Source organism: Phycodurus eques, chromosome 18 (genome assembly GCF_024500275.1).
Source record: "Phycodurus eques isolate BA_2022a chromosome 18, UOR_Pequ_1.1, whole genome shotgun sequence".
Classification (NCBI taxonomy): Eukaryota; Metazoa; Chordata; class Actinopteri; order Syngnathiformes; family Syngnathidae; genus Phycodurus; species Phycodurus eques.
In genome coordinates, this window is record NC_084542.1 from 7875092 (window position 1) to 7902048 (window position 26957).

Consider the following 26957-nt stretch of genomic DNA (forward strand, 5'->3'; position numbering starts at 1 on the left):
TCTGCTGAAGTTGAATGGAGCGAACTGGATTTTTCTTGGTTGTTGAAGACGTTTCACCTTTAATCCAAAAGGCTTTTTCAGTTCGGACCAGAAGTTCTGACTGGAAAGAAACTGTGAATGAAGCCAAAAACATGACATTTCCAAACAAGATTTCCGGTCGTCTGTGTAGATTGTTTGTCATCCAGGTCCTGGTAATCCGCTAAAGTTGAATGGAGGCAATTGGATTCTTCTTGGTTGTTGAAGAGGTTTCCCCTTCAATCCAAAATCCATTTTCAGTTTGGAAAATCAGAGTTATTATAGAGGCGATATCTGAGTTATTGCAGCTCGCTGCCATGCTGTCTTCTACCACATGAATGTGAAGAGAAATCCTAATTTCTTTCCTGGCCAGAGCTCTCCCTCACCCACTCCCTCAAAATCCCCCACATCCCCTACTGAGGTATCAGGCTTCTACAGGAAACAAGATGTCAACATCCCTCTCCCCGTTTGCCTACTGTATCTTTGCAATTCACTCACTGAGTCTTATTGCTTTCTGTATGTTGATTGTCTGTCTCCTAAATTCCTGCCCCAATCCCTTTCATCTACGCAAACTTTGAGTTTGATCTCCTTACAAAGATCCGATTGCTCCCAGTTATCACATGAAATCCAATTGATTGGTTGCCTGATTGAAATGAAATGACTTCCACTTCCGTTCCTTGCAGTTCCGCGCACGCCACCGCGCAACGTCCAGGTGTTCAACCCCACCCCCAACAGCCTCAACGTCCGCTGGGAGCCGGCCACGGGCCAGGTTCAGCAGTATCGCGTGGAGTACGTCCCCTGGAATTCCGCCTCCCAGCCTCAGTCGGTGAGTCTTTTTTGTTTGTTTGTTTCAGTTCTTGAAAATGTTTGTTGCCACTCTCAGCTGAAGGTTACTGTCAAACTAAACACAAAACAAAGACAATTAACAACTTGTTTATTTAAAGCAACCACATAGCTTTTGCTACATGAATGCTAACATATAATGGGAACCTGTATCGGCACACAGGCTAACAATTAGTATCTATGTGGTCGTGTTGTTACCTTTTAACAACGGATATCTGAACACAAACAAAGCAGAAACACATTTAGACAGACCATATAACAATACTTACAGGCGTATTCAGGTGACCCCTGCTAATTGCAGCAGATATGGAACGATTGAATATGCGGCCGTAAATACTGCCACTAAATGTGTTTGGGGGGGCTACCCCCCCCCCCAAAAAAAAAAAAAAAAAAAAAGAATTAAAAACAATTTACAAATTTGAAAAAAATGAAAAAATTGAATCCGTGGGTTGTGAATCACGACTATTCAGGGGTCCACTGCATTCTTTATCCTCTGTGAAGAATGGCTAATATTATTGTTGTACTGGGAAGTCGAGATAGGAACTGAGCTTCCAGTACTGTATATCCGTATGGCTGTCTTACACTGCCCCAGGTGGCCAAGGCATGTACACCAGAATGAGTAGCACAGTTGGAGAAAGTGTGACAAAAACTGTTTAATTCTTTTTAATTGGATTTATGTCATCACTCAATATTTGTATAAAGTGTAATATGAAAGAGATATTTTCCGCATTAAAAAACAAACAATTTTCTGTGTGTTTACCCACTGCTGCACATAAGATGTTTGCGTCTGTCGACTCAGGACTTTGTTAGTATTTGGCATCAGAAATCCTGGTAGATAACACGATGATGATGATGTGAGCTGGTGGCGTTCCGCTCCAAGCTGCCAGGAATGACGGCGCGATGACATCGTGTTGTTTGACTTTTTGCGAAGGTGCTGGTTCCTGGCAACATCAACAACGCCTTCCTGGACGGCCTGATTCCCGACACTCCTTACCGGGTCAGCGTGGCCGCCATGTACCCCGACGGACAAGGACTGTCGCTGAAGAGCAACGGCAAAACATGTGAAGACAATGTTTACAATTTAGTTTAGCAGACCAAAACTCTAATTTGGAAATATTACTTATTTATTTGTACCGTTAAGAGTATTTGGGTAGGATAAGTAAGTCCTGTCTATAGCTATTGTAGTCAGCGGTTTGACTGACAGCATGTTTAACATGTTCTGCTCACAGTGCCGCGTGCCGGACCTCGGAACCTGCGAGTGTTTGAGGCCACCACCAACTCTCTCACCATTGGGTGGGACCACGCCGAGGGTCCCGTGAGGCAGTACCGCATCGCCTACGCACCCATGACTGGAGACCCCATCACCGAATATGTGAGTACCCTTAGCCACTTAAAGCTGGGCTCTCAATAAACATAGCAAACATATTTTGTCACTTCATCATATAGTTTTGTCAAGTTTTTATCTAGTGACTGGACTTTAGCCACGCCCCTAAAACCCCAAAAGCAATAATAGTGAAAAACAGCTTAATGCGATATCTCCACAATTCACTTCATAGTTCTCAGTCCTTTCATGTTTTCAGCCGTTATCTTCCAACGTGTATCGTGTATTTAGAAATAAATCCATGAATTGACTTAACAGGGTCCTTAAACTTATTAAATATTACTTGAGGAAACAAAATAAAGATTTCTCTAAATCAGAAGAGTCAAGAGTCAAAATGTGCTTGTTTCAAGCTGTCACTCCCAGTTCAAGCTTACAGTAAAATTGATGATGGAAACAGAAGAGAAATAAAAATGGTGTATTTAAACACCAAAATGCCATTTCGCCAGAAACAAAGGTCTTCTAGCTTGATGGTAACATATAGTGTATTGTGAAACATCATAGATGGGCTCAAGAAAATGAGCATAGATAAGTGTTAAGTAGTTATTAAAAGAGAACTAAACCTAAGATGTTAAAACTTAGTTTCATTTCAAATGTGCATATCTTCTTTATCAGCTGCTGTTTACTTAAATCTACAAAGTATTCTCAAAAAATACATTTAAAACATCGCATCGACTCGCTTACCGGGGGCATCATTTTCGATTTGCCTATCCACGTGAAAGTCTACGATGTCGCGCGGGCACTAACGATGAATTACGATATAACAGGGGAACACTGTACGACGTGTAAGCGGGAAAAATTGACACCTTCAGGGGTCATTTTGAAGTCAATGCACACTGATTTTTTTTTCAAATTTGCGTCAACTGGAGCAGCTCTTGCCGCACAGCCTTCGTTCACCGTGATGTTTCGTCCAAACTATGTGATGAAGTCACATGTGATCCCGGGCGCCATTAGCTCATAAATCACACAGCGCTGATTGGTGGGAGTAATTACAAGACGGGCTTAAACTAACACCATCATTTCGGCCATTAAAATGAAATTCATGAGGAGCTGAAGTACTGATGGCAGCTGCAGGCAATACACCCCCCCTGGAAATTTGTATATAGTGGACCTAGATAGTTCTCTAAAAAGTTCAAGCGAAATCCCCTTGTAATGATTCGGGAGTAAGGAATGGATGATTGAACGCGTTCGGAATCATAGACTCATTCCCTACACCCAAATCATTACTATGGGATTTTTAGTGGACTTTTAAGGGAACTATCATAATCCTTTACATAAAAAAATCCGAAAAAAAGACAACTACTAGGGATTGTGTTCTGAATCATTCATCATTCCCGCCTCCCTAATCACTAGATAAGAATTTTTAGATCGTGTACTATATACTGTATTTGATTCTAGACCTGAAACGTGCTAACCACTTGTACACAGTGCTGTATCTACTGTATTATTATAATAATTAGTAACATTGGTGTTCCATCCTCAGGCTGTCGTCCCGGGCAACCGAAACAACGCCAGGCTGCAGAACCTGCATCCCGACACGCCCTACAACATCACAGTGGAGGCCATATACGCCGAGGGCCCCGGAGGATTCCTCAACGGGAACGGACGCACAAGTGATGCATTTGAGACTTCTCATTGAAGGAATGCGGCAAAACGATCCAGTCGATGATGATTTGTCAACGTTGCTTTGTTTGTCGTTCGCTTTCGCTTTCAGTCGGCCTGCTAAGCCCGAGAAACCTGCGGGTGTCGGACGAATGGTACACACGATTCCGAGTGGCCTGGGACCCCGTGTCGGCTCCAGTGGAAGGATACAGACTCATATACTCCCCGAGAGGTGAGTATCTAGAGTGCACACTGTTTATCATGAGGGGATACGTTTTCACACCCACCTGCAAAATCTGCAAGATAAAGACTCTTTCTTAAAAGTAGAATTTTACCCCTTACATATGGTTTAAACATATTTCAACATATTAAAACACACTAAAACTTATTAAAAGATGCTTTTGAAAGCTCACTCTGTCCTTGTCAAGAAATGGGAGACTGTCGTATAACATAACATCAACATCTTCAATAACTGAGGAGATAAAAAGAAGACTTTCGCTTGCACGGTTCACCAAATAAGAGTCAAAGGGTGCTTGTTGTCAATTTTCAGTCCAAGTTGAGGTCTACTGTAATCTATTTTAATGCTAACATATCATGGGAAATGTCATGGACAAATTACCCGAAAATAGCATAGATGTTAAAATTTTTGAAAATAACAGAGACCCACATGGAGACTGACTAATAGTATCGATTGTTGACCAAATTTGGCCAAAGGAGGTTGCCACCCGACTGACAAAAAGAGAATTAAACATTGTATATTCAAACACTAAAATGTTCAACCAAATCATATCATTTCATCCAACGAAAGCCCCTAGCTTAGTGCTAACATATAATGTAAAATGCCGTAGACAGGCAAACAGAAATTAGCATTGATGTCACGGTGATTCTAAACCTTCGAAAAACTATTACTTGAACACAAACGGAGTAGAAACACATACTGTACAACCAGTGCATACAACAATACTCGCAGGCTGATATTCTCTCTGCAACGTGGGAAAAACAAATATTACTCAAATTCAGTGCTGCTGATGTGCCCAATTCGCAATTTGGACTTGTCTGTATACTGCTAGAAGCCATAGAAACCTATCGTTTCAAAATCTGCAAGGGCGCAAACGATGACCTGTGATATAGTAGGGGTTCATTATTCCCCGTAAGTAGGTATTGTTGCCTTCATGAGTTGACTCAGTTTATTTCTTTTTTGCAGGCTCCGACCACCAGGCCATCGATTTCTTTGTGGGTGACGTGACGTCTTACGCACTGCACAACCTGAAGCCCGGAACCACCTATGACGTCCAAGTCTTGGCGCAGTACATGGGCGGCTCCAGCGCGCCTCTTGCTGGGCCAGGAACCACACGTACGTTCAGCCTCCAATTTTAACAGACGTTAAGCCACTAGATAGCAAAATGCCATGTACGGGTCTCTTGTGATTGAGGCCACATTGATGAAATTTAAGATGTCTTAAGACCATTTTGAAGCGCACCAGTCAAATTGAAGTCGTTTTAAGACAATTTGTAAGGTCATTTGAAGAAATATATTCCTTTTTAACGTCACTCTGATTGAAATTAAGACATTTAAGGCCATATTTAATGCGAGTTTGATCAAATTTTAACTTATTAAGCGGTTCAGAGAATGGATGGATGATGGCTAGTTTATTCACTTGAAAATAAGCATGATTTCTTTTTATTTTATTATTAAAATAAACAGTTTTACATGATTATAATTTAAATAATTCTAATACATTTCTATCATGTCATGTTATTAAATAATTTTTATTTTACATGTACATTTTAATTAGATAATTGTAAAATACAATTTTACATATTTTCTTTTCTTTTTTATTTTGTATCACATTTTCGAATGATCTGTCCCATCTGTCCATTTTAAAAATCCAACGTGAGCTCCTTTGAACGTCCCTCCCCGTCACAAACTGTTGTGCATTTTCCAGTGTTCCTGAACGTGACCAACATCGAAACGTACAACATCGCTCATGACAAGTTCTGCGTCAAGTGGACTCCTCACCGAGCGGCCACGTCGTACCGCATCAGACTCAACCCGCTGGACCGTGAGTCAAGCTTTGCATGACTTGTGTTGCATTCAAATGCACCTCAGAGCCTGTCGGTGTTAAAATCGGGAACTGGCAGTCCCCTTGGGTCTACGGTGGGAGGGAATGTGTAGGGGAAGACGGGCAGCAGATGTTTGTAGGCACGTTTCCAGATGATGAGATCATCGGGAAGCTGGGGTCCGCTGTTCTGGGGCCGGGCCCTCGGTGTGGTTATGACATGCAGCAGGTGTTAACCGTGAAATGCAAGTTCCCCACCAGCGTTTTTTTTTTTTTTTCAACTCATAATGCACGATATAAACCTATGTATGTGTATACCTATGTAGTTAAACATGTTTAACTAAATACCTTAGGCGCAGAATGAGCAGTGCAATAATGCATGAAATTGTAAAGCGTCTTTCAGTGCCTAGAAAAGCATTTTATCTAATGTGTAATGCATTATTATTATTATTATTAAATAGTTTTACCCATCCTACATGCTTTAAAAAAATGTCAACTAATTTAAACACAAAATTATTAAGACACACATATTCCTTATTGCCTGTTCTCCAAATAAAAGTGTGCTGACATAAAACAAAACAGAATTAGGTTGTGGCACAACATGGTACTGCACTGATGGCGCGCAACTCTAAATTCAGATTTGCCTGGATACTCTAAAAAAAACCAAAAAACAGTCACTTCAAAATCCGGGATGTAGCAGGTGCAGAAATGATGAACCGGGATATAGCAGGGGAACACTGTAATGAAATAGCGAAGTTTAAAGAATTGGTGGAAGATGAACATTTTTCCCATCCACATGTCCGCTGTCATTTCAATGTTCACCTCTTTCTCCCAATGTTGTTTGACATTGTCCGTATCGAGCGAAGTGATGCCGTTGACCACCATGTTTGATATACATGACATCCTCGTCCATAACGACGCGTTCTTTGATTCCCATATATATTCCCATAATATATACTCTACGTTGATGGAAGTAAACGGCTGGATTCCCGTTGAGGAATATAAATGTCTCCAGCAGTGAATGAGTTAAGTACACTTTTGCACGATGTATCGTATTTTAGCTGTGACATTCTTCGGCGGAGAATACCGGTGCTTGGTGTTGTGTGCGCCTGTGAATCGGCATTCCATTTACAACAGCTCCGTTGACGTTTTCCTTTGTGTCTGCCATCCACCATGTATTATTTTTTTGCGTCATACTAAACCATTTGCACTATTACAACATTTTAGCCATGATTTGTTTTTTTTTTTGTGGAGAATATTGCCGCTATTGGACTTTGGCCATTTGTTTACTACCGCAGTGAGGTTCCCCCGAACACGGCCAGTATCCCTTCGGCAAGGAATGCATCCCGGAGTTTGGAGTTTAAAATATGGAGAGGGACGAGAGCCAGTGCAAAAATGAAGGAAGGTGAAGTGAGAGAGAAGACTCAACGGGACAGGAAATTTGAACCATTCCTTCTGTTTGTTTATGTACAAACTTCATCTTGGAGCCAACACAAGTGACGTCTTGCATGCGGTAATAGTGAGATTATAATTTCAACACCCTGGCGGCCTCATATTGTTCAGTGGAGAGTTCGATATTGTTCTCCGGCTCATCTACTAACAGCTTCACACATGTGCAACAAGAGGGAATAAAACTGTGGTCTTCCTGTATGCCAAATACCACTGTGAACTGAGCTGCTCTTGTTTACTTAAATGAGAAAATAATTTACCTTTTTTCACCTCTGCGCCAATTTATGTATCTGCTGGTTCAGTGCCACACTTGAGCCCAATGCGAGCAGACTATAACAGCCAAAGGTGAAAGTAAATTCCAGAGTCGGCATCAAATAAAAATTGTTGCGTCGCTCTTTTTACGTGTGATGGAGGGTTAGAAAAAACCATCCAGTTTTCTAGAAAGTGCGCCATGCTCGTGGATGCGACAGAGGCGGCGATGCACTGACTTTGTTTCCTTCCCTCACAGCGTCTAGCAGAGGTCAACACGAGATCACCATCCCCGCCGGCCTGCCGCAGTACTGCTTCGAAGGACTTTCCCCCGACGCCCTCTACAGTGCGACCGTCTACGTCCAGACGCCCAACCTGGAGGGACCCGGCGTCAGCGCCAAGGAGAGAACCCGTGAGCCATCCATTAGAGCAACTGTCGTGTTCACCGCCACATCCTGTTGATTAAAAAACGTGTTGCTAACTCCATATTTGCTTTGTCCCAGTGGTCAAGCCCACTCCCGCGCCGACGCTCCCGCCCACTCCCATGCCGCCCCCCACCATCCCCCCCTCGTGGGCAGGTAGGCCTCCGCCACCCAACGTCATCTCCTTTTCAGCACTCCCTGGCTGTTTTGGCTCTCCCTCCTGATCAACTATGTAGTAGCCTATATAATGATGAATAGGCATAAACCAGTATCAGATTTTGACGGTATGATAACGGTGAACCAAACTATTGTGGTTTCTCGGAATCATGGTATTGTAAGTATAGCTCTAAAATGTATTATTTCGGAATTTTGGGGGTAAACAATGTTTTTTTCTTCTATTGAACGCACTCCATTGGTACATCAGCTAACGTAAAAAGAAAATATTTTGCCCTTGCTCTGAGCAGTGAGTATAGGTTATCCTCTATATTAATGATTCTCAACTGGTACTGTCGGGACCCAAAAGTGAGTTGCGGGCCATTTTGGGTTGCTCGCGGACAGGTAGTAAATTATTTTATTTTTTTTTTTTTATTAATATAAAAATTATAAAAGGTCCTCAATTTACGATGGTATCGACATACGAAATTTCGAGATGTCCGATGGCGTAAGAATGCGTTTTTTCACGAGGTACAGAGAGACACGCTTGGTTAATGCTGTATTTAAAATATTTTCAAATATTTGGCATGCAACCCAGTCCAAAACTGTTTTTCTGTCAAATCTACTATGAATCCAAATTTGAACTTCAGCTTAACTCTCTGGGCTCTCGTGATGTTTTCATTCCTTCAAGTGACGTGACTCGCCGAGTGTCCCAAAGTGGACAGGAAGTGAAGCTTTTGAAAGACTGAATGGATGCAGTCCTTTCATTCAGGCACAGCCCGGCCTGGAAAGCGGTCAAGAAGTGTTTTTTGGCGGCGGTGAGACTTTGAGCGCCAGCCAGACTCTTTCTGAAGCGAACCCGTGCCAGCGCGTTAATGGCTGCCACATGTGGTGCTGGTTCACGAGGAGAACAGGACCATTAAAAACGCTGGGCTTGTAAAAACCAGTCCAAGTCATACAGTACTGCAGCTTCGCATTCAACTTGAACGTTCTTGTCCTGTCACTTCGCGACCCGGGAAAGTTTGCGGCAACAACTTCCTGAAAGCTTCATGACTGGACAAAAGACCAGACTTTACTCCAGTCAGACTTAAGTCAGCAATTTTGGGACTTGCTTGGCTAAAATGTATAAGACTCGACTTGATTTTGACTTGAACTGCACGACGTGACAAGTTTTGCTGGTTTACATTTGAAAATTCTCATTCTCAATATAGTGTGCCATTTGTTTTGTTTGTAAAAGAAGAGTTACATTTGGTATTGTGATTTCTCTGGTTCTTTTATTGATAAGCTCATGGAGCGAGTCAATAAGCAGGCTAAGAATTAAGTTCAATTTTTACTAAGCAAATAGCAGTCATACAACAAGTGATACAGTGCACTGGAGATCATTCGACGAAAGTCTCACAAGATGATCCAGTGATCGTCCGGACTCCGGACTTAATTCTCCACAAATTGTGTCAGGAGGTGCGTGGGTACTTTGCTCGACACATTTGCAACCTTCGGTTGTACGAGATATGATGACAGTCGCTCGAGCGTGATACAATATCGCTCATGCTTAAAGCAATTGTAAAAATATTTGATCTAACAGTATGGTGTGCGCACGTGTAGAAAAAGGAGAACAGCGACATACACTTTTTGCAAGTGAAAGAGACACAACAACTTTGACATCTAATTTCATCCGTCGCAACGACACTCAAGCTATGTTATCTTCGCAGTTTAGCTCACCGATAGCTGGCTAAACAGGAACTAACTTATGACTTACTTGACGTTTACTAGGGACTCCACTGAACTTGCTTCACTTTTGCCAGAGTAACTTGCTTGAAAATTGAATGTTGAGACTTGACTTGCTTTGCGACTTCCTCCCATCTCTGCGAAAGACTCACTTGGCTGTTTGATGATGTCGTGTACTCTGCCGCCATTTCTGGTAGTAGCACAAATCTCCTCGCTGATGTGTTGCGCGTGTGCTTCAGTTTGCAAAGGTGCCAAAGCGGACGTTTTGTTCCTGATCGACGGGTCCTGGAGTATCGGCGAGGAGAGCTTCACCAAAGTCGTGCATTTCGTCTCCAGCATGATCGGAACCTTCGATGTCATCGGGCCTACTGGGATGCAGGTTTGTGTTCTTGTCATTCTGAAGCTTCCTCGCAGTCAAATAAGCAGAAACGCACAAGAAGAGGAGCAGGGGCAAGAAGCTTGTTTGTCCAGCACATCTTCTCATCGTGCATCTGCTTTGTCCCTTTGTGTGTCAGCGTCACTTAGCCGAATGCATTTTCTGCAATAAATCAGTTCATCCACAAGTCATTGATTATCAAATTAACCGACAATGATTTTGATAATCAATTCATCGTTTGGAGATTAATCTAAAATTGAGCCCATCCTCAGAATTTCAGTCTCTGAACAGTAAATATTCTCTGATTTCTGTAGTCCTTCATAAAAAGCAGACTGTTTTGATTTTTGTGTTGAAATCCAAATAAGACATTTACAAAACTCAACTTTCACTTCACAAAACAATGATAAATGCCATTGCTGTTTTTCTGACATCTTACAAACCAAAACAGTAACTGAATCATAATCATCTTATATTTGAGCATTTTCTGCACTGTCAATTTGAAATAGTCCTGTTTTTGAAGAAAGGGATGGAAATTAAAAAGTATTTTTTTATCCGATTCATTGATTAATTGATAAAATTGTCAGATGTATCTATTATTAAAATAATTAATTGCAGCCCAAAATATATTTTTGAAGTGAATTAAATCTGTTTATTTCGAGGTGCCAGTTTAAAAAAAACATCTTAATGGAAAAAGCAAATGAAACAATACTTGCAACAAATGGAAAAACAACCCAAAAATTAGGAAGTAACATAAAAATAAAATTGCACATCTGAAAAGCAGTGAGAAGAAGCAAAGCATTTAAGCTCTCACCCCTTATACATATGTAAATTCCAAAATTACATCTGCTCGCATGCTGAACATCTACAGCAAGAAATGCTTCTCTTCCACTCATTAGCTTTGTGAATATTACTCCATTACACATTACTCCATATACATAGCACTAATATTTATACAAACAATTGTATATACAAATAAAAGGACACTATATATACCCACACACACACGTACGTGTAAAAACAAAAATCGATAATAATCCCTAAAAACACCATTGTCAAACCTCAGCCTTATATTGCGACATTATCATTTGTACGGGTATAAGAAGAAATAGGGTGATGATCATTATCACGTCTTTGCGCACAGGTGTCGTTCGTGCAGTACAGTGACGACGCGAAGACAGAGTTCAAGTTGAACTCGTACCAAGACAAAGGTGTCGCTATGGCAGCCCCTCATCACATCCGCTACAGAGGGGGAAACACCAAAACAGGTCAGATGCGCTCACACGCAGAGTTTCGACTGTGTGTATTTTCACTGATCCTGGCGATGCAAAACTCCGGTTAGGCGTGGCTCTGAAGCACACATACGAGAGAGCTTTCACGGTGGAGAACGGCATGAGGAGGAACGTCCCCAAGGTGGTGGTGGTCATCACGGACGGACGCTCGCAGGATGAAGTGAGAAAGAACGCCGCCAGGCTGCAACACGCAGGTAACGGCACACACTAAAAGCACATTATTCAGCAATGGTGCCATGACTTACGAGTGCCCCAGTTTGAGTTTTTCAAGATTACGATTCATAAGTAATAATAATTTTGAGAGACACCATTTTAGTTACTCGCAAGCTACAGATGTGGAGGTGCTCAGTGAAGTACTGTAACGCCCTCGCATTTAGGCAAGGAGAGCCACAGTCACCAGTGCATCGATTTTCCTTTTCTATTGGTAGATCATTTTGCTAAAATTAGATAATATAGTCCACATTTCGTTACTATTTATTCTTATTTTGAAGCACAGTTTTTGTAGTGGCGAACAATAAATTTAGACTTGTCGTTTTGTCTTAAAACAAGTAAACAGTAAGCCTCAAACCCTCCACCAATGTCTTAAAAATAGTGTATTTATACTCCCCACACCTGGAGAATGACGGTATTTATCATTTGAAGCTTGCCAGGCAAGAGAGCTGGAGGAAGACCAAAGAGAAGGTTGATGGATGTCGTGAGGGAAGACATGAGGGCAGTTAGTGTTCGAGAGGAGGATCCAGGAGATAGGCTGACATGGAAAAGGATGACGCGCTGTGGCGACCACTAATGGGACAAGCCCAAAGGAAAAGAAGATCATTTGAAGCTACAGATACTCATAACAAGTCATAAAATGTCAATAACAAGGTAGAATAACTTTTGGGGATTTTGAAAGTCCCTGTGTAAACTTAAATTTGTCCTGTATATTTGACCCAGCAGAGAGAAGAGCGTTGTTAACAACCCTGCCAAAGTTGTATGATTTTTAAAAAAAAAATTAAAAAAAAGAATGGTCAGGTATATAAATGAAACTTCAAAATTGTAAAAAAAAAAAAGCCATTTTCTCCACTCTCAAACGCTGTTGGCGTGTCCCCTGGAAGAGCTGAAACCACTCCCTGCTCAACTGTCAATCAAATTCTACTTCTAAGACGTGGTAAAATGGAACCTAGTTTGTCTGGCATCTTTCATATGGCTACACGAAGCTCCATGTTTGAGCTCTGAAGATACTTTATATCTGCCGCAACAACGAGGCACTCTAAAGCGCCCGTACCAGCGTGAAGTCCTTGTTATTCCGCCTTTCTTGCTGTGATGAGCACACACTCACAGCTGACAACGAGACGTTCTAAAGCGGCCACGCCAGCGCTACGCCCCTGTCCGCATGCTCGCTGTCGTGTCGGACACACACACAAAAATTCTCCCCTCCTCGCTATTCCCAACTTTCTCTGCCTGACGCGCATGCACTCTCAGCTGACAACAAGGCACTCTAAAGCCGCCACACATAGCAGACTATTCAAATAGAATTTGCATTTTCGGGGTGTAAGCATAGCTAGCTAACGGAATGTTACAATTTCCCTTGATTTGAGTTTTCATCTGTCAAATGTTATTGCGCACCTGAGTTGCTCCTTGGTGTTCCTTGGCTAAAAATGTCTTAATGTGCTGTCCAAGGCTACACGGTGTTCGCCGTGGGGGTGGCCGACGTGGACTTTGTGGAGCTGCAGGAGATCAGCAGCAAGCCCAGCGAGAGGCACGTCTTTGTGGTGGACGACTTCGACGCCTTCGACACCATCAAGGAGAACCTCATCACCTTCATCTGCGAAACGGCCACGTCCAGTGAGTGCCCGCAAGCGCGGCCGTGACTGCGAGTGGAAAAACGTACGTCCATTTATGTTGCTTTGTTGTCCTGCAGCCTGCCCCCTCATCTTTGTCAACGGCTTCACGTCTCCCGGTGAGTAGATGTCATGTCATAAGAATACAGCGAACACTTGCGGTGGATAAGTTCCAGACCCACCCGCGATAAATCTGCGAATAAGAGAAAATATAAAAAGACACTTTTTCAAATAGATTTACCCTTTCCATACGCTTTAAACACATTTTAACATATTGAAAGACACAAACTTATTTCAAGACATTTTTCAAAATATTCCTTAGCACTGGTTCTCAGTCTCTCGCTGCAAGAATTGCAAGACTACCATATACCATCACTTGGAGGAAACGAAAAGAAGACTCTCGTGCTTGCACAGTTCCGCAAGTAAGAGGCATAGTGTGCCTGCTTATTTGTCACTCCCAGTTAAAGTTTACTTACACATAAAACAAAAGACAATTAAACATTGATGTTTAAACACCAAGAATTAGCTTCGATGTTGCGGTAATTTTAAACCTTCAAACGACTGCTACTTGACACACACGTAGCAGCAACACATACTGTACAAACAGAGCATACAATAATATTCTCAGGTATATTTTCTCCCTGCTCTTTGGGAACAACAACTATTACTGGAGTTTAGTTGGGCACCACCTTGTTTGCCTCTTCTTCTTGCTCAAAATTAGGCTACACTGCATGTCTTCCAGTAGAGCTCATGTTGTGGCACAACTTGGTACTACACTGAAGGCGCGCAACTCAAAATTCCGACTTGCCTGCATACTGTAAAGACCCCTAAAAAAAAACAATCCCATGTAGCGGGTGTGCGAACGATGAACCGCAATATAGAACACTACCCAACTTTTCTCATAATCCAATACCTGCATGTGTTCCAACTAACATGACTTGTTGTTCTTGTTGGTGCGGTTGTGCTGTGCCAGGCTTCAGGATGCTAGAATCCTTCAACCTGACAGAGAAGACGTACGCTCAGGTGAGAGGCGTCTCCATGGAGCCGGGCTCCTTTAACAGCTTCCCGGCCTACAGACTGCACACCAACGCCTTCCTCACCATGCCCAGCATGTGAGTCGCCCCACTCGAGAGGCTACACGTCACCCCGTCGCACTCCCACACATGCTCATCGGCATTGTAACAGCTATCGAGCCATCGGTTGAATGTTTTTTTTCTGAACATGCAGTAAAAATTGTCATCTGAATATTATCCCATACCGAAAATCCGTGTACTGTTGGTCCAAAAAGGAAGTCGTAAATCTCATTGAAATCTGTCTACCTTAAATAATGAAATATCATTACCCAAGGTGCATTATTAGATCAAGAAGTGCAAATCAAACTACATGTAGACGTACTATATATAAATATATATATATATATATATATCTCCACACCTTTGTGAGAGTCTTCATACGTCCAATCTTTGCTGCTCATATTGTATAAACAATTGTTGTGATTAGTTGCTGTGCCTTGGAGGAGGTTTATGACATCCAAATGTTAAGTCAATAGTTATGTGTAGTATGGCTGGGCTACTGAATGATTTTGTAGATTTATTTGCCTTTTTCAGTTACTGTTTGTTTTATTATTATTATTATTATTTTTGCAGCTTCGATAATTGTGTCTGTACATGTTTTTACAAAAGGGACATTTTTTTTTTTTTTTTTTTACAAAATGAAACACTTTTTCTCACATTATTTGTAAAGAAAAAGAAATATTTCTATGCAAGTTAAAGGTGGAATGTTCCGTATTTAAGACTGCTAGCAAGATTTGAATGGTTCCGTTTCTTATTGGTTGGATCATTTTACTAATTTACTTCTGTCACAAATGTTTATAGTAGCAGTTTTAACAAAAAAGACAAAAAGTTATTTTTCTTTAATTGCAAGCGTGCCCTTTCATGCTCAGGAAAAATAGACAAGTTTCAAAGCTTTTTCGTATCAGGCGAACGCAAGCAAATGGCAGAGAGGGAAAGATAATTAAAAAGCCAAACTTGAAATGTGTTTTTTTTTTTTCTATAAGCAATCAAAATAAATTAAGATCATCAATGAAATGTGAGTTTTTGACAGAATTTCTGGCCATATGGCCCAGCTTTCGTGTATCGAGGTGTAATGACGTGCCTTGTGCTGTGGACAGTGAGGTGCACCCCGAGGGACTTCCAGCCGTCTACACCATCATCCTCATGCTCCGCCTCCTGCCCGACACGCCCACCGACGCCTTCGACGTGTGGCAGGTGTCCAGCGCCGACCACAAGCCGGAGACCGGAGTCACCATTGACCGTAAACATTTCTGCTTTTTTGACGTTATGTTGACAATGTCATTGTCAAGGTGTTGACGCGGTTGTTCTGCAAATGCATCTCAGCTTCCAGACAGACCGTTTCTTTCTACAACAAGGGCGAGCGCGGCGAGATCCAGCAGGTGACCTTTGACGAGCCTCAAGTCAAGCAGCTCTTCCACGGAAGCTTCCACAAGGTGAGCGCGGCGTCTCTCTCCGTGCTTCAGAGCTCACGGTTCAGGTGTGTGGGATGAATGTGATCCCACCCACAAGCAGAGCCGCTAGTTGTGTCATACAGAGTGTAAATATTCACCAGCCATAACTTTAATGAATGCTCTGCTCATTGACAGCCAGCTGTTTTCAAAGCAGAGTTCCCTAAATTTCTAGCTGTTTTGCAATATTTTGCCTGATGTTCTTAAGACCCACAGAATATTGTATTCTGTCACAAAATAAGCACCAAACCACCAAAAGAAAGAGTAAATTCTCTCCTTTCATCAAAAAAAAAGTTTTTCCATTTTTTTTGTAGTTGTTCTTTTGCAGTAGAACATGGGTTGGTTTCAACAAAAACACTGGTTTCTGACCAAAAACAGCTTCTTGTGAAAAGAAACATGTCAAGTAGAACACTCACTGACTTTGTGTTGTTGATGTTTTTACCTCATCCCCTACTTTTGCATTTGCATTTTTGTCCTTTCTTTTTTTACCCATGCCAATTATAAGAAGCATCAATTATTAGTGGATTTTTACTATTCATGGTTGGGCTGTGGCCCTAGTTTCCGCTGATACCATATTAGTGATTTGGCATTTGTAAATTCACTTATTTGCGAATTTTTGGGGGGAACCCAACCTATCCCCCATTATTAGCAAAAGTTTTTCTTTACTTGATCCCCAGTTTATACCTGTGTTTTTAAACATTATTTTTCTTTTTCATTTTCATGGCAGTTATAAGGAGCATCAGTTATTTGCGGATTTGAACTATTTGCGGTCGGGCTCTGTCCCTATACACCTCGAATAGTGGGGTCCACTGTGCACTCAGTTTAAAACAATATCATGGTTATTATCATGTATCACCGAGTACTGTTCCAAAACAATTTTTCCTTTGACTCATGATTTAACTCTACCATATAGTCCACTACATAAAAATTTTATTCGGGAGTAGGGGATGATGAATTATTCTGAACGCCATCGCTGTGTTCAGAATCATTCACTCATTCTTTATTCCCTAAATAGTGATTTAGGGAGTAAGGAATGAGTGAATAATTCCCAACACAGCCTTGGACTCCAAAATTCCTTGATTGTCAACAATAGTGAACACATTCCAGAACCGCACGCTGTGGGCTCAGCCCGCCTCGCTGGCGTCCCGGCCTGGAAAGTGTTTGGTCAGCGCACTCAAACAATGACATCAGGGGAAGGGGGGAGGTGGGTGGGAGGGACGAGGGGGCTCTGAGGCCCTCGCTCTGGCTTCTGGTAGCGGACTGGGGAATTCTTGCGGTCACGCCTCCCAGCATGGATTGGGAGCGTGCACTTTAGTAGCAATTTGGAATAAGAGCAGAGACCGAGAGTGATTTAGATCAAGACCCGGTGGCCCGCTCTGCGCCGCCCCCCCCCCCCCATGTCGCAATACATCTCGCTTTTATAGGAAGCTTTTCTTGTCCACGCTGTGCTGGAATGAAAATGTCAGAGTCGACGTGGAAATGACTGCTTTCGAATTCCGTGAGGACTGACACGGCCTCCTCATCCTGCAATCGCGGGCAACCACTTCTTCCTCAAGTCCAAATATTTGCTTCCATCTATCCTTATTGATGTGATATTCTTCCTCCTCTTCTTCCACATGATAAACATTTAGAGCTAAAAGTCTGTTCTTCTTCCATTACTTTTTCTTTTTCAACGCATTACTTTTTTTTTTTTTTCAATAATTATCAAACCTATGCCTTGCGGGCCAAAACCGGTCCCACCGGGGAGTACAATTTGGCCCGGATAATGAATTTGAAAGTGAAAAAATACACAAGATGTGATGGTCGTGCAGACTACAAATAATTTGGGGAATTATTATGGTCATGTAGAAAATGTTAATAATTCCTAGGTCGAGTTCAATGCTATATTTTTTCACTTCCAAATACCTGTGACTTAAAGTTTTGTGGCTTAAAATGCAGCCACTGTGATCAGTTACATGTAGATGACAAACTGAACCAAAATGTTCACAAGACATCTGTGGTTGTTTTGTATAAAGATAAAATAAAAAAGTTATTATTATATTAAGTATGGTATGATTTTAGTGGTTTGACCCCTTTGACATCAAATTAGGCTTTATGTGGCCCTTGAGCTACACCTCTGTTTTACAGTATATACAGTCCCTCACCATATCATGTTCACTTGTTGCGGTATCACAGATTTTGAAAACGTACATACTGTATGTGGCGTTGTCACGATACCAAAATTCTGGCTTCAATAAAGTACCTCCATGGTGAAACTGAAACGATACCATGGCAAAAACCTAAAACATAGATGCAGTGGAATCATAATCAAAATTCTTCATATTTTTAATGACGGAAAATATTATCAGGCAATGGAGGATGTTTCGTAGAACTGTTATGTACTCTCTTCTCTTCCTCTTCTTCTTCTTGGACATTGTGGACCTCAAATTCTGCTTCAATCAATCGTTATTCACACACTAGTCTTCTTCTTTGTGGTGGGGCTGGTTGACATTGTGGAGCAGAAAGTTTGTGTCAGATGTGCTGAAATGAGCCACATTTCCCCCCTGAGGGCCCAAGTTTTGTTTGACACCCTCCAAACGGAGGTCAGAATTGAGAGGCTGAGTGGTAAAGCGCGCGGCCGCGGCCAAGTGGAAACGTTTAGGCCGTTGAGGGCCAGAGCGCCCACTGTGGACTAGTGAGCCTCCCACAAGCTATAAAAATAGAAGTAGTAGTAGTAGTCACTTGTGTGTCTGTGTGTGTGTGTGTGTGTGTGTGTGTGTGTGTGTGTGTGAGCGAGAGAGTGAGTGATGAGGAGCTGATTTCAGTCCTCGCCGCCGCCTGGAACCTCCTCAACTTTTTTGTGGGAGCGAACGAGGTGATGGAGGAAGTGCGCTGAGAGCACAAAGCAAAGCGTTCATCACTTTCCACTCATCGCACTCACCAAAGACATTTTTCAACACGATACTTAATCTGCTACTTTGCTATTCTGCCAGGCCAGGTTAGCTTTGACGCTACAGCTAACAACAGTTACAGTGCATCCGGAAATTATTTCACTTTTTTCCGCATTATGTCATCACATGTACATAAGTATTGGTAGCCATGAAGCTCAAAATGAAGCTCTGGTGCTGATCTGGTATATAAATGGTGTGTTATGTACTGTAAAATTCCTGCTGCCTCTTGGCCAGGTTGCTTTTGAAAAAGAGATTTTATACCTCAATAAGCGTTTACCTGGTTCAATAAAGGGGGAGGGGAATCCTTGATGTTTCTATAGTTGAATTGGAAACTGCTTCCCCATCCAACCTAATGGAACTTGAGAGGTGCTATGAAGAGGAGAGCCAAAGATACTGTTGATGTGCCAAGCTTGTGGCATCATAAAGGCTGTGTCGATACTTCATACTACTTATTTAATTTCATTTAGTCCATCTACTTAAGTATATGTAATAATAATATTGCTAATATATATATATATATATTTTTTTTTTTTCCAACTTTGTTTTTGTAGGGTGTTTATGTGTAGAATTTAGAAGGAAGAGATTAATGGATTCCGATTTTGAAATGAGGTTTGGAACATGACAAAATGTGGAAAAAAAATCTTTCAATCCTTCCAACTCCCAAAAAAAAAAAAAACTGGCTGCTTTTGATTTTTCTCAGAACGTACGTTTAGCTGAGGACCGCTGGGCCACCTGTAACATTCCAGCTCGAGTCCCCAAAACACCACAACGCTCCACCATCAAGTCAGATGCTCGCGGAGGAATGCGTAACTAAAATGTTGATGTGTCCCTTCTCGTCAAGCTGCACATCCTGGTCTCATCCACTGGCGTCCAACTCAACATGGACTGCCAACACGTGGCCGAGAAGAGCATCAAAGCGGCTGGAAACACTTCCAAAGACGGATACCAAGTTCTGGGGAAAATGGCCAAGTCCGTCGGATCCAGACGAGACTCGGCAACTGTAAGTCATTTCAAATATTTTTCAGCCCTACGCTCCAGGTTTCGTTTCGGGATGTTCAGCTCTCACTCACGCTGAACTCTTGTGATAAAATGTATTAACCCCCCTGGTATGTGGTTTCTCAGGAACAGCAGGGATGCTTTTGGATCCACTTGATAGTTTCCAAAAATGTCAGATGTTAATATTTCTTTTATTAACTCATTTTGCAAAGATGTGAAATATATGTATCTATATATATATATTGAAATATATGTATATATATTTCACATGTATAATATATATATAAATATATATAGATATGAAACACAAAGATGTGTATCTTTGTGTTTCATCAAAATGAAACATTTGCAAACATCTGGTTTTACTTTGGAAACCAATCATCAATATTTTTGCTGATTTTCTGATGGATGTTGTGGACAACTGAATCATAATCAGTTTATGTTGTTTCTGCACTGTTAATTTGTAATAATGTCCTAGTTTTTTAATAAAGGGACGAAAAATTATTTGTTTTAATCCGATTCAACGAAAAGAATAATCGACATATTATTGCTAGTTATAGTCCTAGTCCCAAAAAACAACAACATTGCTTACATTACATTTATTATTATGTTTTTATACAATACAGTGTTATTTTTCATGATTAAAAACCCATGAGAAAAAAATGGGTGTTTTGTTTTTTGGATGGGCTGGAACGGATTCATGGCATTTTAATTCATTTCAGCAGAGAAGGTTGATTTGACATAAGAGTAAATTGAGTGACAAATTCAACTCATACGTCAAGGTACCACTGTAATCTTTTTCTTAGAGCATGCATGTGTTTGAATGTAAATAAACTTTATTATTATTGTTAATAATTTATTCATGCAGCGTGTGAGTGTTGGAATCAAACAAGTGAGTGTTTATAGCCCTGGCAGGTTCGACCTTTCCACTGCGAGCGAGAACATTTCCTCGCTCTGGCTCGACGTCTTGCTGCATGCAAATCATTTGAAATAAAACAGACTTGCGTGGCTCAGACATGTTTTCCAGGAGCGTTGTGTATAAATAAAGTTTGCTGCGTGAGACTGCGAGCTTGTCAAATTGTTGCAGCGACCCGTCGTCACGCTCGTTTTGTTCCTTCTGTCAGACATGCGTCTTTTTTTTCTGTGCAGTTCCAGCTCCAGATGTTCGATATTGTCTGCAGCCTGGCCTGGACCAGCCGGGACCGCTGCTGTGACCTGCCTGCCCTGGTCAGTAATCATGGAAACACAAGCACACTTACCTCATGCTACAACTACAACTACTATTATACAGACACAGACAGACACACACACACACGAGCAACAAATGATTCCAGCTGCTGTCAATCATGTCACCCCAAACACACAATCTCATCTGTTTGCTTTGTGAACATTTTTGGCAAAGTGACACATATATACAAACAAGGACGTTTGTGGTGCATGTTACAACTTGTGTCAGGGACTCTCAAACTTTTTGGGTCCAAATTTTAGGAGGACCCAGTCGTAATCCTAATGCTAATTGACTCAACGACTGCCAGGAATGAGTTAATTACATAGCCACCATGAGAATGGGCCCCCATCTTAAGCCGAGGACTCCCTTTAGATAAGTACTAGTGGTGTTCCACAAGGCTCGCTACTCCGTCCTTGGATTTTTGCAGCATACTCTAGCATTCTAGCTTGCTCTACACCGCTTATTCTATTCAGGGTTGCGGGGTGCTGGAGCCTATCCCAGTTGACTTTGGGCGAAACCCTCAACTGGTCGCCAGTGAGTCGCAGGACACATATATAGACAGACAACCATCCGCACTCACATTCACACCATCACTGAGTGGAAACTGCACTCACACTGTCTGCATCAAAGTCAGACGAATGTACCACTACTCTATCAGTGACCTTACATACTATACATGAATCTCTAAATTAACTGCCGTTATAGTGGAAAACTAGTGGCGTTCCTCATGGCCCGTTACGAGGTTCACTCTACATAAGTTAAATTACTTGGAGTTTCAATAAGGAAGCTAGATAAGATAGATACTACTGGTCTTTAATATGTGGCGTTCCCGTCAGAGGATGTTTTGAGGGTACAAACTGCGTGCAATGAATGGCCTAAAAGTGTTTGTTTTACAAATATTTTCTTTAATTACTCTCTGACTTGTAACTAGAGTATGTTTTGACTTCGGTACAAATTTGGGTGATGTGACCGCCAGAGAAACAGAACATCGCAGTAAACCAAGGATCAACCGCTAGCCCAATATTTACGTTTTTATGTTTAACTCATTGACTGGCAGCCATTCCCATTTGCATTTTGTCTGATCTTTCCATCCATCCATTATCTGAGCCGCTTATCCCCACAAGGATTGCGGGAGCGCTGGAGCCTATCCCAGCTATCATTGGGCAGGAGTACATCCTGAACTGGTTGCCAGCCAATCGCAGGGCACATATAAACAAACGACCATTCGCACTCGCATTCACACCTACGTGCAATTTAGAGTCTTCAATCAACCAACCATGCACGTTTTTGGGATGCGGGAGGAAACCGGAGTGCCCGGAGAAAACCCACGCAGGCACGGGGAGAACATGCAAACTCCACACAGGCGAGCCCGGGGATTGAACCCGGGTCCTCAGAACTGTGAGGCTGACGCTCTAACCTGTCGTCCACCGTGCCGCAAATTTCCTATTTTAGTGGTGAGGGGGGGAGTATTTTCTATGAGAATAAAGTATTTGGGGGGGATAAAAAGTTGACATTTTGTGGGACTAACTCCTATTTTTCCAAGAGCAAATCCTAATATTCTGCTATTGAAGTTTAAAGAGGGCACAAAGTCATAGTTTAACAAGTGAATTTGAAAAATACAACTTCATTCTTGGAATTTGATGTCTTTTATTCTGAAAAAAAATGGACTATATTCTCGAAAAAAATATATTCTTCTCTGTGAGAAGTGCAATAGAAATCAAATGTATAGGGGTAAGACGCACACCCGGTGACGCAGCACGCAACAGGCGCCTGTAGACGACATTAGACTCAACTTCAACCTCACCCTTAACATCATCCTCCTCATCCTCATTTGTACATGTGGAGCTTTGATAGTCCGCACTTTGTCATCGTGATACCCCCGCGGGAACGACCGCTCGCGTGTGTTGGATTTACGACCGAGCACGTACAGACCTCGTTCCCGCCATGAAAAGTGACGTCTTTCGTGTTCTTTTCTCTTCTGCTGTCAATCAGAGAGATGAAAGCAAATGTCCTTCGCTCCCCAACGCCTGCACGTGCACCACTTCGGCCACCGGACCTCCCGGACCTCAGGGACCAGTGGTGAGCCGAAGGAGCGGCGCGCACACGCACACACGCACACAGGTTGTATTTGTAGGTCAGCAGTGCATCTGGAAAGGAGACAAAATTGTGATAAGATCGTCTGCTGCTCTTTTTGGAATACTTTATTGAAGCAATGCACATATTATAGTGAAACCCCATTTATCATTGGTGATACATTCCAGTCCCACCTGCAAGAAGTAAAAATATGCGCTATGAAAAGACAGCATAAAAATAGTATTTAAAAAAAAACCAAAAAGAGTTTTAAACCTCCCACACGTAAACTTATTAAAATACACTTTTTAATGTATTCCTTAGAACCTGTTCTCACTTTCTCACTCGCATAGTTCTCCAAATGAGAGGCGAAACATGCTTTTTTCAAGCTGTTTTGCACTTTAATTTCTCAGATTAACGCTAACATATAATGTTAGATGTTCTTTCTACTTTCAAGTAAGGATCGGCACTTATAGAGTGAGATGAATTCAAGCAAGTGTGGAAGGAAAGGTCGGTTTGGAAGCGAAACGATGCATCACGCTGCTACTGAGACTGAGCTTTTAATTGTTGTGATTATTAATATTTATTATTATTAAATGAGCTGCAGCCTCACTGATTGCAGGCTTTCACAGGTCAAATCATTTGCTGATTTGAAGCCTGCAGCTCACTCTGCTAGAAAAGATGATCAGATAAGATTACTTGTGATTAATCATACGGAATTTATTAACACAAAAGATGTTCAGTACACAGCTTCTTTAAAATAATAATAATAATAATTGAACGTTTGAATTATTTTGGCTGCTGCGGCTGCTACCTTCCTGGTTGTTGCCAAGGACAACAGTGACGCAGATGAAGCGCAACCAAACAAACAGCAACCATGGCCGGGAGGTTGCCGCAGTAACAAAGACACAACACTTTTATCCGAGTCAGCAAGCTCACAAGCCACTAAATTTTTCTTTTTTTTGTGTGTTGCTGTTGCTCATCTTTGTTCCGTATTTCAACATCACCAGGATAACATCCTTTTACAAGGATAATAACACTTGTATACTATGTTCATATGTATTTTCAAACAGGAGGCACAACTATAACACAACAGAGCAGTCTGTTGTGTTAATAAATGATTCATTCTTTAAAAAATATACAGTGAACCCCGTTTATCATGGGGATACGTTCCAGACCCACATGCAATATAGAGACCGTTTTTAAAAAGTTGTTTTAATAGTTTTACCCCTTTCCCATGCTTTAAACACATTAAACATGAAAAGACACCTTTTGAAGTATTCCTTAGCACCTGTTCTTCGTCTCCCACTGTGGAAACGGAAGAATATTGTATCACATCACTTTGAGAAAACAAAAAAAAGACTCTCACTCGGACACTTGTGACAAAGCGTGATTGCTTCACTCCCTGTTGAAGTTTACTGGAAAACTGACACAGAAAACAAAAACAGAATTCAACATTGTATATTTAAATAATATGTTCAACCAAAACACATCTTTCGTCCAACCAAAGCTAGCTTAATACAATGTGAATCGCTATCAATGGGCCAGTGGAAATTTGCAACTATTTTACATTAATCATAAACCTTCAAACAAATGTTACTTTAATAGACACGGAGCAGCAACACATACTACTGTAGCTTAGTAGGGGACCTTTTCTGCCTCTTCTTCTTGAGCTTATTTGCTCAGTGCTGCCACCATCATGTTGTGGCACACTGTAGTATTACACTGAACTAACTGTAAATTTGGTCTTGCCTGTATGCTGTTAAAAAATAAACAAAATCGATTTTTTAAAAATATTCAATGTAGGGGGGGCGTGAAGGATGACCTACGATATATTGAAACACTGTATAACAATTATTTCTTGTACTTGTTCCTGGTCAGGGTGCCCCTGGCAAAAAAGGACCCCGAGGTGAAAGAGGAGAGCTCGGTTCGCCTGTAAGTCTCTTAAAAAACAACAACGAAAGAGGCTCTTATCTCATCTCATGTCATCTTATCTCATTTCATTTCATTTCATTTCAAAGGGTCCAGTGGGTCCACGGGGAGACCTCGGAGCACCAGGACCCATGGGCCTGCCCGGTCCACAAGGACCCAGCGGACGCTCGATACCAGGAGAGGCTGTGAGTAGACGCACACACATAAATCTGAGGATGAGCAGGGATTACGGTCGGAGATATTAAGAGGTTCCTTGACGTCAAATGCAATTCCACAAAGACTTTCAGCTAATAAATCAATTTGGAACAGCCGGTGTCTCCTGGCTGAAAAGATTTTCCCACCGAGTCAAAAACAACTTGAGCTTCATTTATTTTAAATTCTTACGTTGCCATTTATAAAAAGACTCACGACCTGATGAATAAGATCTTCTCTCTGGAGAGAAGAGTTGCCACGCTGTCAGCATTGTTGCATGTACAAAAAAAAACAACAACTTTAATTCATGCTTTTCTGAAGATGTCAAATTGAACTGTTACGCATATCAACAGATGTGTCCTCCACTGTACAGCTGGGCTATATTACAATTCTGTGGTTCTCCAACTTTTTATGCTAATTACCATCTAAAAAAGTACTTTGCTCTCCAAGTACCACCACCATGAAGCCTGTCCCCCGTTACTACATTGTGAAGCACAATTCACCAAGCTGAAAGCGGACGTAGATGAAAATAAGAAGAGAGCGGGATATTTTGAGGTTTAGGCTCGTCACTGATTTAAAGTGAACCTGCAGAGATGATCATCGCTGGCGACAATGAATGCAAGCTTCGCTATTTCATCCACCACACTTACATTATACATTGAAGTATTTTTTTTTTTAGAACACAACATACAGTATGTACAGTATACTTGCAGACTGTATTTTTATGGCTCGGCAGTGCCTGAGACTTGCTCGCTTAAAACCCGGAAATGCCGTGTTGCTGTTCAGCTGAGTTGAGTGTGTGGGTACCAACCACAAAGTGGTCAGGTACTTGAATTTTATATATATATATCTATATATATATATATATATATATATATATATATATATATATATATATATATATATATATATATATATATATATATATATATATATATATATATATATAGATAGATAGATATATCTATATAGATCTATATAGATCTATATAGGCCTGCTACGCCTGCTACGCTGCATAGTATTTTTCTGGGTGCTTCTTAGTTAAAAAAAATATTTAAAAAAAAAGCTTTGAGAACTGCTGTGTTATCGCATTTCACTGTCAATTATATTATCCTTCCCACTTTGCACTGGTTGTCCAAATATGGTATTACTGTAGCGTAATTGGACTCTAGTTATTATTACCATCTAAATTAGGTTTTGCTTGTTTAGATTAGATTTAAATTTATTTTAATGGCTCCTTAATGCTGCTCTTTGTTTTTGTTATTATCAATACGTGTGTTTATTTGTAATTGATGCTGATGATTGTTTTAAATCTTTATTTCGGACAGGTAAGAATAATTTTAAAAAAACAACAAAACAGACAAGATTAAGATTAAATACAATAAAACCGAGTTAAATTGAACATATTCAAAAAGTAGGAGGAATTGTTAAAAACCTCTCCTACCCCTGTCACTACTTCCTTGTTACTTCATATGAACATCAATATAATACTAAGGCAATATAATCCTGTAATAACAATTCACATCTGATGAATTGATGAGTAAATCAGTCTATCCATAAAAAGACAAATGACTTCTGTGCAGAAAAGAGTCACCACTGTCAGTATTTTTGGACTTCAAACTCATTTTGCTTTCATTTGTCTTTTTTTTTTTTCTTCTTTTTTATTGAATACAAAGTGAGACATCACTTTGTATTCAATAAAAGATGA

At 41.2% G+C, this 26957-nt stretch overlaps 1 protein-coding gene across 6 annotated transcripts in view; it reads left to right on the forward strand.

The window, feature by feature from the left end:
- Positions 1-26957, forward strand: part of col12a1b (collagen, type XII, alpha 1b) — a 116098-nt gene that overhangs the window by 82253 nt on the left and 6888 nt on the right. For all 6 annotated transcript variants that reach the window (XM_061705168.1, XM_061705165.1, XM_061705164.1 and 3 more), the window contains 22 exons: positions 699-841; positions 1790-1919; positions 2088-2230; positions 3720-3849; positions 3951-4070; positions 5043-5192; positions 5784-5900; positions 7855-8007; positions 8099-8173; positions 10135-10274; positions 11413-11536; positions 11611-11754; positions 13220-13384; positions 13461-13499; positions 14354-14492; positions 15551-15693; positions 15777-15886; positions 19673-19831; positions 20977-21054; positions 23048-23134; positions 25007-25060; positions 25147-25242. In XM_061705168.1, the coding sequence (XP_061561152.1) occupies positions 699-841; positions 1790-1919; positions 2088-2230; positions 3720-3849; positions 3951-4070; positions 5043-5192; positions 5784-5900; positions 7855-8007; positions 8099-8173; positions 10135-10274; positions 11413-11536; positions 11611-11754; positions 13220-13384; positions 13461-13499; positions 14354-14492; positions 15551-15693; positions 15777-15886; positions 19673-19831; positions 20977-21054; positions 23048-23134; positions 25007-25060; positions 25147-25242 (2639 nt within the window). The remainder of the gene's footprint in view (positions 1-698; positions 842-1789; positions 1920-2087; positions 2231-3719; positions 3850-3950; positions 4071-5042; positions 5193-5783; positions 5901-7854; positions 8008-8098; positions 8174-10134; positions 10275-11412; positions 11537-11610; positions 11755-13219; positions 13385-13460; positions 13500-14353; positions 14493-15550; positions 15694-15776; positions 15887-19672; positions 19832-20976; positions 21055-23047; positions 23135-25006; positions 25061-25146; positions 25243-26957) is intronic.